We start from the raw sequence: 12918 nt of genomic DNA on the forward strand, positions 1-12918 counted from the left end.
CAACGGGAGAATTTCGAGATGTTTTGGTCGTGCCGTACAGGTCAAAACCACATAGACCTTGAATAATTTTTGATGGACAAAGTACAGAAGCATCTAGAGCTTGTAAAATGGCTATCGTAGATTATTACAATATAAAAAACGAAACTAGCGAAAATAAAAAAAAATAAATAAATAAATAAAACCTTGTCTCTGAAATGACATGAATACCAGTAATAATGGTGAGGTAATGGAAAACCGTATGAAACCGAGGTGTTTGAACTAGCATGGAACTGTTCATTTCGCCCTAGCTTTGCAGTAATTTCACTAAATCCTGAAAATTATTCAGCTGCGTACATTAAGCGTTCACCATCGGGCTAAAGTGCTTGTTCCGATTATAATAACATGCTTTGAAAATAATAAACAGAATTGCTTTTGTTTGTTAATAAATTAAAAAAAAAAAAGTCGGAAATCAAAATCATTCGACATTATAAATTTTGTTCCTCAGCTTTTCTTTTGGAAAGATTGAAAAATAGAGCGAAGGAGAGAGAAGGCAGAAGGGAAAAAATTGTTTGAATATTTACTCACTTGTTAATTTCTTGGTATTTTTTCGCCACTGTATCTGGGGCTGGGGATCCCCACGGGCGTCACAGTAAAACGACGCTATTCCACCAGCCTTGACATGCTGCGATCGCGGTCTTCTCAAAATTTCCGGTGGATCTGCGAACAAAAATAATTTCCCTCCTCTTAACATTCATTTCATTGCCATTATCCGCATGCGCAAAACATAATTATATCGAAGGTAAAGTAGCGTTCAAAAGTATTTTGAAAAACATATTAATTGGATTAATTAAAAGCAAATATGAAACATAAAAATCAATCATTTATTTTATTGATTGATATTCAATGTTGTACAGAACAGTGACCAAGTGTAGCCCTTGTTCGCAACGTAATAGAGCGTGAATTTTTTTTTAATGAGGAAAATGGTGGAGCAAAAGTGTTTTGACATAGTTGAAAAAAACGTATTTTTTAACACATAATTATTATCTACCGTAATAAGATAATAAATATTTAGTGGGATATCCTTTGGATTTTATGACAGCCTCACTGAGTCGATTAACTTTTGGAATCCATCCATCGGAATTTTATCCCACTCACTTTTGAGAACTTCATAAAAAGCGTCTTTGTTCGATTAATTTTTTATTCTTATTCCGCGATCCAACTGTCACCACAGATGTTATATAGAATTCAAATCTGGACTTTGACTTGACCACTCTAAAACCTTGACTTTTTCGCGTTTTAAAAAATCACTAACGTACTTGGACTTGCGTTTGGGATCGTTATCTTGTTGAAAATACCGTCCAGCTGGCGCGTGGTGTTCAGCGTATGGTAGCATTTGAGTCTTCAATACTTTTTCGTAAACGAACCGATCCATATTTACTTCAATTCGAACAAACTGTCCAACTCCAGAGGGCGAAAAACATCCCCAAACCATCACACCGCCACCTCCATATCTGACCGTGAGAATTTGGTACCGATGGTAATATTTTTTATTTACAGGACGTCGAACATACTTGATACCATCAGGATGACATTAAATTAAATTTGTTCTCGTCACTCCAAAAAATTTTAAACTCATTGTATCATCACAGCCGACTTGCGAACATCACTTGATGATAACTTTTTTATGATATGATCGAATTTAGGAGACTTTTTTTTTGGACGTCCACTACGAGGCTTATTTTCGACAGTCTTTTGTTTATTACACAATTTATTCCGTGCACTAAAGAGTTGACGAGACACTTTAAAAATACGAGCAACTTCGGTCTGTTTCAGTCCTTGCTTTGGTGCATTTATCACGGCTTTTCTGAAGTCACTGGAATATTCTTTACATTTCGGCATATTGAAATAATCACTGTAAGTAAATATCCGTAGAAATCAGAACTAAGAAGCAACTAACGTCCACGAATTCACGGAGCTAACTGCGCGTCAAAATACTCTTGAGCTCGCTGAAAGTTACATTCTCCCGGCAGCGCAAAGTGTAAACAAACAAGTCGAAACCTGACACGTTCAAATAATCGCAGTTATACTGCTCTTCACTATACTCAAGTCACTGTCCGATAGTGTTTTATTTTAAGAGAAATTTTATGTTATCAAAATAGTTTTGAGCGCTACTGTATTTTCATACGAATAACAATAAGAATAATGTCGACAATAATGATAACAATAAGGTAATAAATAATAATAATGATAATATCAACACAATAGCACGGTACAACGGCGGAAATGATCTATATTAAATATGACGATCACGTCCCTGACACGTGACGAAGAAAATGAATATATGACAATAAAATGAACGTGGATTGGATATAATCTATGGATATAATGCAGTCCGTTGCAAGTTGGGATCAGGGATATTTTCTTCGATAGTTTGGTTTCCTTCTTTTTTTGTTTTTTTGTTTTTTAGAGAAATAAAAAATAATCTTGTGCTCTGCGCGCTGCGTTGCAGGTGGTGGGAAAATTTGTATATATGAAGCGTAATTTCATCCGGAATGAAAATTAGAGCAATGTCTGCGTGAGGTTAAAACGAAGGGATTAGGTACTCTCGGAAAATTGCCTTGGCGAAACCAGAAAAATGTTTAGTTTTGACAATCAAAATTTTTTCACCCTGAATAAATTTTGAGATTAATGTACAACCCACAAAAAACCTTGTGCTGGAGTAACCACAAATTTTAATCAAACTATTTTGCATATACAAAACAACGATATTTTAGTCATGTGTAGGAGAAGGTTTGACACTGCATAGTTCTAAAGTTTTTTACAGAGAATATTTTACCATTTTAACATAAAATTTTCTAGGTTCACGATGTATATGTTATTAGGTGAGTAAAATTATTCAATTGCGATAATCAATTAGTGGTTTTCACGATTTTGTAAATTTGACTAATCTTGATCAGCCAGATGGACTTACTGAATTATTAGAAGCAATTTAGTCGAACCTACCAGGGAGTGCTTCAATATTTTGATAATACCATGAAAAAGTATTAGCATCTTAAATTTATAAAATTAAAATCGACATTTCGTATTTACAAGTATATTTTATACGATGAAATTATGCTATTGGCAACAAAATATTAAATTCCCGCATAAAAAAAAAGCTCTAGAAATACGTCTACGAATTGATTTTTTTTTAAAAGAAAGAAATTTTCTCCGAGTGCTTAGGACAAAGCAGGGCGAACGTATCGGGCCGATAGGTATTTTAGATTATTGGCTTAATCGCACGATTAGTCCATAAATTTACAGCGCGTATGTTTATTTGTAATGACACGTTAAGCGCACCTGCGGGATCCGGTAACATAAGCATATAGATATATATATATACACCCATTAGAATAATTTATGACGAAATTAAAAATAAACGGATCAAATACCGTATCACGATTTAGGATTTAGTTTTTATTATCTGTGATTCCTTTTCACTTTTTTCTGTGCCATTTTTCTCCACAGTTTCTATTCCGTCAACCGTCAGCTGTCTCTCTTGATTGTATTTAATTGAATTTGGAAGTTTCGATGTGTCCGGTTTAGTTTCTGGTATGACTGAGCGTGAGAAACAAGTAATAGAAGAAAGTATGGAAGGCTGCCAATGCGCCGTAGGATGGGGTGAAAAACGATACAGCTCGCTTCCAAACTTAGCTAAACACGTCTCGTCTTATTGCAAATTATTCACCTTCAGTAATTTTTCAAGTTATAGCGAACAAGTGAAAGGAACTGAAAGGAAAAAATAGATTTTTCTCTTCCGTTTTTTAAATTCCGCAATTTATTTTCAAATAATGTTAAAACTTAATTATCGACGTCAAGAGTGAACTAAAGGAAAGTTTTAAGAGACTAGTATAAGTTTACTTTGATAAATGAACAGAATACAAGAAAAATAGCTACGTATTTTTTCATAACCCGTTAATTAAACAATATCATAGATAACTGCGTTTTTATCTACGAATACTATCTGCAATTTATTAAGTCACATTGTTGGTGTTCGTAAAAGTACCCTGTTCGGTCAATTCAACAAATTTGTTTAGGGACTCAATAAATCAATTTTAACAAACTACATGCTCGAAATTCAGTTTTCATCGAACAAAGTTATGTAATTTACGCTATTCGTCAAATCTAATCTACAACACTGCTCATTTCGACATCGCCAGCTAGCAGTTTATATTCATTTGCCAATAAAAATGTACTTTGGAGAAAGGTGAGAGAATGCGAACAAAGCGATCCTCTCGATTCGCGGGTGTGAGGATAGAGAATCGAAACCGGCTTCGATACGTGACAAACAATGTGGACAGCGGGAGAGAAAATAATTGCAACTGTACAGTGGAACCGTTCGTTTATTCGTTTGCCCGTTTGTTTTCTGTTCAGGTGCAGGATAGCCATAGAGAGTTAGAGGTGCGTGGGAATGCCTGGTGGCAGTGAAAAAATACAAACGAACAATAACGAAGATCAAAAACCGAAGCAATAAAAGTATAAAGGAAAAAAGGTGGAGCAAATAAAATGAAAACTGAAATTTGCACGAGAGCGAAGCATCCTACGTACAGGAGCGGACGAGACAAAGCCTCGACTTGTGTCCTCTTGCACATATTCCTTCACTCAATATGACCTGTGCTGCCCGTCCACGTCAAACGAAAGAATCGCCAATGAATATTCGCTAATTAAAAGAAGCCACGATTCCGGAACATTCGAGAGGGTCACCCGAATTTTACGGAGAAAAGAATTTTTTTTTTTATGCACTGTGGAGGATCAAGAGGTCCTTTGTCATCGCTTTCTTCTTCGCGCATGCTTTCGATACTTCGTTCGGAAATTCATCCCGTTTTGTTATTGCCCAAACAAAGATCCGCAGTTTCTTCAGAATTTCGGAAAATTGTGACTGACTGTGAAAAATTGTTAATTTTTATGATGTAGTGACAGTCTGCGCGAGTAAATGCAATTCTAGCATTATTTATACTCAATGGTATTGGCTAAGCTTCGGTTACAGGATTATAACGTGTTTTTATAATTTTTTTGTTCTTTGTAATCCTTGGAAACCTTGGATTGGCTGCATGCCAATAATAGAAACCATAATGGGACGATTTCGTCGACAAATGAATAATAGAAACCGAGATAAGAAATCTATTCCCTAAAAGCTTCGTCAATGAGTATAAAAATTATACAATATCATCGGAATAACAGTCACGGAAGGATTCGCGTTTTGAAGTGATGGAACTGAACATTGTTTTCCGTTTTGCCGTGGAAACAGAAACCGAAATACCGGAACGAAATGTCAACAAACACCATTGTGCATCCATAAGCCGAATAAAAATCTGATCAGTGCAGTTGCTGGATATAAATAAAAAATACATAACGCTCACTTTGTTTTCGAATAATTATTTCTGGACTTGTTGGCAAAGCAGCTTGGCTAAGTCAGCGTTACCGCATTGCTCGAATGCGGTGAACCAGGCGAGTTGGCTGGCTGGTCGGTTCGCAGGGTGCCTTTGAAAACACTCATGTATAGTTGTAATTACACGGCAAGGATATGTGGGTCGCGGCGAGAGCGCTTTTAAATTGAATTAATATTTGCTGGCAGCAACGAGTGCGGTTCGTCGCCCGATGGGTTTAGCCGCTCTGACGTGAATAAGACCCGTATAATTGTTTGCGATAAACCTGGCCACCCTCACCTTCCCTTCCTGGACTTCCATCCGCGCTTTCACCCCATGTGGACGAAAAATCGATCCGTTTATCCATTTACCCATCTCTACATAATGTGACAACAGTGATCAATGACGGCTCGAGTGCCACTAGCGGAGCTAATTTTGCCGGCAAGTGCTTAGTATCGGCTACTATTAACGCGCACCTTCAACACGACGGAATTTAATGCTTTTCGTGACCGTCAAGTGATCTAAAAAAAGATTACCGAACGAGTACTCGCAAGGAAAAGATCAGGTTTTGAAAAATTGAGCTTTTTTCGGTTACTGCCGCGCATATTCTTCACGTCAATTTGAGAAGAAGCACCGACAGATATAAGCTTCGGAAAACATTCCTGCAGTTGCTCTAAAAAATTCGAATTTAGACTAGATGGAGCAAATTACCGAGAAACTACTCGTTTATTCTTACAGCTTAGCAGTGAGGAATGCTTGGAATCACTCAGTTTTTTACGGAGCCAAGGTACGCTCCCTGTTTCTGCTCTGACGAAAATACCGATCCTTCGTTCCAAATTTTTCTTCACTATTCAACGCCTCGCGATAAATTATTCAGGTTCACTGTTAACGGCCGATGTTTTTACGACTATCCAGGGTAGAGAGCTATGATCGAGGGAGCTCGGAGGCTGACAATGAGTCTTTGGAGCGGCTGCGAGTTTGAGTGGGATACGTATGCAAAACAGTTGTGTTTTAAACGAGTTCACGCCGAGCATTTCCATTAGCCCAACGAACGGTGCTCGAGCGTCAGAACGCTGCGTGGCATTGCATGGCTTTGGCTTAAGCGAATGATTTCAAATCAACGTGTCCGGTAGCGCGAGTAATTCAATTTGAATATGCATTTTGCAGCGGAGATCTCGCGTGGTCGCGGAATCTGCACAATAATCCGTGAATTTTTATCCTCGACGTTTTTCACCGAGTGTCTTCACGCAGGGCCCCAAACGGGTCAGCTGTTCATCGCGGCGAGCGAGGGATCCGACAGATAATCGGGATGCCTCTGATTCGCGGTTAGACAGCCGTCGTATCGCGGCGATATCTGTGCCATTAGTTACAATTTGCAGCCAATCGGGAGTCTGCGAGACTGATCTCGTCTATTCGCGGGTTGATTATGATTCCCGTCAGAAGTTGGCAAGCTCTCGTCAATCAAGCGTCAAATCTCGGGCGTCAGGCGTTGCGAATGGGGGTGAGTCTTGGGAACGGGGGACGCCAGTTTGCCGGGTTATAAACGCCCACCTACCAAATGCTGGGCGAAAGTACTGTCGGCTTGGGAAGACCTGCGCGAGATGTATGCAGATGTATGCCAATAATATTCTAAACAAGTAAGTGTCCCCTTCAGACCAGGGCAGCTCCTCTGCAGTCCTCGAGAAGCTCTGAATCAACGTAATGCTCCTCCCCTCTTCTCAAACCCCCAGAATATGGATGGACGAACGAACAAACAAGCAAACAAACGTACGGGCAGCGCTGGGTTTGTACGAATCGTATCGCGTTTCGGACACTAAATACTCGAAATTTATCTGCGCTGATCTGGACAAGGAAAGGTTCGGCATTGCGCATATTTATTGGTCGAAATCACCGCGTAATTGATAGGGTTCATAGATGACCCGGTTTCCAGGTGGCTAACCACCAGCTACAGGCATGTAAAACGAACATGCTGGAATTGGCAAAAGATATGGCGTCGGGTCGAGTGGAACTGAGTGTGAAATTTCAATACGGTTGATAACTGTAGCGACAGGATCGAAATTGGAAGGTAAATTTTTTTTTATTTTTCACCAAGAAGTTATCCGTCACCCGAATATTATCTTATGACGCATGTTTTGAGGTAATATCATTTGGTTTAAGCGATAGGCAAGAAAAAAAAAAATACTTGGGAAAAACAAGAGATTCTGAGTTTTATCCGACCGTTACCATTCGTCTTGAGGTATTTGTTGCAAAATTGATCGACATCTCTGGGAAGAGCACCAAGTCGTATGTTCAAAAAAATCAGGAATTAGAAGGCACTTTGGGGAAGTCGTTCCCACTGATCAGTTACTCAACGGAGTCATCGCGTCACTAATTGTGGAAAGATTAGCTTGTGCTTGTTCGAGTAGATAAAAAAAAAAAAAAAGCGAGAGAAAAAAAAATTCCAGCCCGTGAAGTTTGTTAATTCACTTTCACCGAGCAAAAGCTGACGCGGGAGTGTTTTGGGTTACGGAAACGTGAAAACGTGAATTAACGCGAGGTAGCGAATGTGGAGTTGAAGGGAGGGCGAGGGAATTTCGTTAATGGGTATGAAATCGTAATCGCGAAGCATGACGTTGCGGAAGTAGACGAGATAAAAAAATAAAAATAAAAATAAAACGCAATCGAACATACAAAAATAAAGGCAATGCTGATGGCGGTCGGGCGGGCACAGCGCGTATAAATGTAAAAAAGAAGGGAATAAAAGAAAAATTAAATACCCATAAACAGACAGTATCGAAATTGAAAATGCAAAGCGGGTACTGGCAGAGGCATGGCATGGCGGCGTACCTCTGCACCGCTCTACCCAAGCCTCGGGAATAAATCACAAAATCAATTCTAGAACTGAAAGCACCATAAATAAAACGAGGATGTGAGTTGAACGAAACAAATGACAACAAACAGGAACATCCCAAGCTCGGCTTGAACCTTGCCAGCTGATTGGTCCGCTCACCGGTGGATATTTGAAATTCAAAGTACGTCGATAAGAGTGAGTGGGTCAAAAATACACATTAGCAGATTTGAAATTTAGATCGTTTAGCTATCAAACTGGAATTTCACCGATATTCGAGTACCGCTGTCGAAGTCTGTTAGTTCCTGGTTCGGGGTTGAGGCCAATCTCAGGCATCACGAAAAGAATATTACGAACCCTCGTAATCTGGACTAAGAACCGTCGGCTTATTTTTCGACTTCCCTACCCACTCAGTATCACCACTTTGCCGGTTACTTCGCTGGTGTGCTCTCGTTCAAAAGTTTGTATTGAGACAAGGCTTGTACCTTGGAGTAAACCTGTTACTGTTACAAATGGAAAGAAAGCGACAAGGTGATGAGGTTTCTGTTATCAAAAGCATGACTCATGTGTAACTCTGTGATTCGGACGTAGTTGTGTCAAACACCAGTTCTCTAACCTGAGTTGTTAATCTGCTACTAAACAAGCCACGTACGGGTAGGTATACTCTAATACATCCGTATTGTCAGTCTGAAATGCAATGCGAACTGGGTTTTCAGAAACATTCAATTTGATTTTCCGGAACCTTCTTGAACGTAACGAATTCTTTTAGTCTCGACTTAACTGCCCGGTTCTTGTTCGAGTACTCCACTCACTCATTATCGTTACTTAACGGTTCGTCATCTCATTGGCAAATTTTTTTGCGAAATGTTGCAAGAAAGGATGAATAATGCCAATGGGATATCGACCTGAAAGAACTCTGATTGTGAGTCAAAAACGTCACTAGTGCGTTACTTGTAAGTTTTATATGCATACTTCATCAGGGTTTCGACGTTTGCAATTGTCGGTGAAGTCAGCATTTTTTTCATCTTTTATAAATGTCGCTGAGAGCTATGGACGGTTTTACTGTAAAACAAACATTAATATACTTACATCTAGTCATAATACTTACGCGTTAAATAATGGATGTAGGATAAGTCGCTGAAGTTCCCTGAAAAACACTGGATGGTCATCGTCGTGGACGAGTAATCGTCACCTAGCACGGGCCCGATACCATTGAATGACTATTTCAGCCATTCGAGAAAGTGGGAGTCGTTCGTGATGCGATTTTCGTTACAGGTGAATAACAGATTACAGAAATTATCTCTTATTGTGACTTTTGTGGGAAGGTTGAATATAACTGTGGTAAACGTGAAACGTGGCTGAAGGGATGAAAGTATCTCGTGTGTGTGTGTTACAGGGTGAAAGCATAAAAAAATAAAAGAGAAAACGAGAAAAAGAACTACAGAAATGAGCAGGTTTGATAAGAGAACAATAACGTCACTTTATTCGTTTGAATAAATGTGAAATGGAAACCTGATATTAGATTAGTCAAATCATCTTTAAATCTCGAGATGCACACCGCGGTTCCTTACAAAGGCCTACATATTTCGAGTCCCGACAAAGGCAAGGCTTCCACAATATTTTCCCCAGCGAATAACGTGATGGAAGCGTTGCTGCTTGTGCTGGTGCTCCTTCGAAGAATGAGGGAAAAATCCGAATATCTTTTTTTCACTCCATTAAACTCAAACCACCAAACTTACGAGACATACGACAGAAGGCTATAACCCCTTACACCAATAGTGAACACACCATTGCCCAATGTGCTAGTTCCACTGGCAAGGGATGCCAGTGACACATGCAGACTGCATTAGTCAATAACACTACCCTTCGTTCTTTTTTGCCGCGACAACTACATAGGTACATATGTATAGATATTAAACGGTCGAAGCAGGGTGAAAGGATTGCTATCCTACATCTTCCGGTTGAAAAAGGGTCCCTCTGTTGCAACGGGGTCAGACTCTGGGGGGGCAGGTCAAGAGGGAAGGAGGGGTAGGGAATGAAGGGACGAGATCAAACAGTACTGGTATCCAAGGTCGTCCCAGCGAGGGAGTGCTTCCATGCGACCAAAACTTAGATACAAGCCAGGCGGAAAGGGCCTTTGTTTCCCTTCTGTCTGTTTTATGGACGGACAGACGACGCGGAAGGGCTTCCCGGAGGGCGAGCAGAGAACGAGGAATACCGTAACCCGCGGACGGAAGTTAAAGCAGCTAAGCAGCTAGGTCACAGTGAAAATTAATTACCTACCAAAGTGTACACCGCTGTGACCAACTTTACAACTGGGCACAACGTTTATAATATTATTACGAATCACAAACTCGCATTTGCGGTTCGTCGTCAAATCTTCCAAGGTTTCGACAGTTTAAGCTTTGACATTCGGGGCTTCTTCTTAGTTAGGAATTTTTTCTATAATTTCGGCAGCAATCACAGCGCGGCCTTACAGATTATGTTGACCATCAAGTTTTGAAGGTGTTGGTATGACATAAAAATCTACGTACAGCATGGAAGTACGAAAGTTTATGAATGCATTTTGTGCACTGTGATATCGATTTTTTGAGTCCGCTTTTTCATATTAAAGGTAGGGCATTGATTTTTTGATGCTCAATTTAAAGAAAGAAAAGTTAAAATTTTGACTGATCAAGCTCCGTTCATTACAACGGCAGCTTTCGGTGAATCTCGATTATAAAAAAAAATTAAACTTGGCACCTGACGTGGATCAGTCAGGTGAGGTATCTTTTCAGAAATGGCAGTAGAGATCTAATATGCATCTGGCGCTCAGCCGGGAGGTACAAGTTGGGATTTTGTGGGAAGCGAAAAAATGAATAAAATTAAATTAGGGAGAAATCGATGGCGAGTAGCGACTAGTGGAGGGGCAGGGTGGTGAGTTGACTCTTATCAATTCTGGGAGGAGTTTGTCTCGTTAATAACCCATAGATGACGATCCGAAGAAACGCACGTACTTGAGTCGAAGTCTGCTCTATCTCGACCAAGCACGATGGGAGCTTTGCGAGGCTCTGCTCTGTCTGCGCTTCTTCTTACCCTCGTGTTTTTTCAATGTTCGGTTTCTGCTCGCAGAGGGTGCGTTTCACCCTCTATTAATACCGATATATTAGCGGTTAATTTTACGAGCCGAGTCAACTTGCGAGATACAGCAGCTCCGCATTTTACTTTGTGGAATAACCAAATTCAGTCGGTGATTGGGAAACGCTTGTACACACCCGGATGGGGACACGATTTCCAGATAAATTCTAAGGAGATTTTCGAGCCCTTCGACCAGTAGAAATATACACGAATAAGCGATAAGGTATTTTCGTATTATACCTAAGACCAAGCAGCTGTTTAGGACAATCTGCGCGCGTGAAAAGGCGTAGAAAGGTGGTGATACTTTCCAAATCTTTAAAAGTAGAAAAGGACCGTGTACGTAGCCGTATCCCAGCGCAATCTGGTGTGTGCTCTTCGAGCTAGATGTCAAAGTTGTTCTGAATTATCGCTTTTATAATGTTCACACTGCGGAGTTTCGCCCAGGGTAAGTGAACGCCCGAGACCGCGTGCATTGGGGTCATAAATCTGGTCTGCACTGACTAGCTCGCTGACATCGTATCGACAACTTTTGAGAAACTGTAGAAACTGGAGATAGTGTCCCAAGTTCAGATGTGCGACTTGCGACCTATCAACAAATTTCAAGACCTTTCGTTTTCGTATTTCTATCGTAAAGTTTAGCAAAGGTCCGAACCAACCCTCGTCAATGTCGTAAGGGATCACCAAAAATCCCAATGCGGTATTTCTGGGCTGAGTACAACACGTTTGTTAGTCCACGTCAGATTTGGACAATTGAACCAATTCCTTCTGAATTTTTTATGAATTTATTATGTCCAAAAATCGTGTCAATCCTTGGCAAAGCTAATCATAGGACACCTCATTTTCACTCGACGTTCAATATCTTACCGACGACAACCTTTGAATAGGATATATTACCGGAAGGCGTTTTGCTTTCCAAGTTCGTTTCCATCAAATGTACAATGTGTATAAATGTACTCTGAGTGGTAAACATCTAGATGATGCTACGTAACATGCCAAGTTTTCCGTTATGAATTTGCGACAGCTTATCGTGAAGGTTGAAAATTGTACTTGGAATTTTTTCATATTGGAAAATGCTCCACCTTAGGTATTGCTCACAGCGCAAAGTACGTTCGAGACAATGATCCTGCTAGGAATCATGGAGGCTGGCGTAGTGATATTAGTTCTCTGGTCACGGAGATTGGCATATGATCGTGTTGCCGGTGGGACCGGACACCCGTTACATCGCAGATACGATTGTGGGCATTGTGGGTATCCATTGTGGATGGTTTGGTGCCGGCAGTTGACTCAACGGAGGCGTTCACCACGTGCCTAGAATCTCAGAATCCTTAGAGATGCCCCAAGTGTCCGTGTAGCCGGTGGGATATCGCGTGATCCTTATTGGATTACCTGCATCTCTCTCTCTGTCTCTCTTTCGCATCCAAGTTTCATCTCTTTTTGAGGTTTATTTTGGTACAGTTTAACATTTTATGGTGAACAGGTGGACGGGGAATTTAGGAAAGGAACGCAATTCTATTTCGAAGGTACTCCACGTCAGCCGATGTAATGGCAGAACTGGGCGACGTAATTAGCTCACACAAACCACCAGGTGCA

General features: G+C 40.4%; 1 protein-coding gene across 11 annotated transcripts in view; it reads right to left on the minus strand.

Moving 5' to 3' along the window:
- LOC124176581 (tyrosine-protein phosphatase Lar) overlaps positions 1–12918 on the minus strand; it is a 458827-nt gene that overhangs the window by 112525 nt on the left and 333384 nt on the right. For 10 of the 11 annotated variants that reach the window (XM_046558053.1, XM_046558063.1, XM_046558057.1 and 7 more), the window contains 2 exons: positions 9320–9358; positions 565–696 (listed from right to left, as the gene is read on the minus strand). In XM_046558053.1, coding sequence (XP_046414009.1) covers positions 565–696; positions 9320–9358 — 171 coding nt within the window. The remainder of the gene's footprint in view (positions 1–564; positions 697–9319; positions 9359–12918) is intronic. The other variant, XM_046558059.1, reaches the window with a different exon arrangement.

This window comes from Neodiprion fabricii, chromosome 2 (genome assembly GCF_021155785.1).
Source record: "Neodiprion fabricii isolate iyNeoFabr1 chromosome 2, iyNeoFabr1.1, whole genome shotgun sequence".
In the NCBI taxonomy this organism is placed as follows: Eukaryota; Metazoa; Arthropoda; class Insecta; order Hymenoptera; family Diprionidae; genus Neodiprion; species Neodiprion fabricii.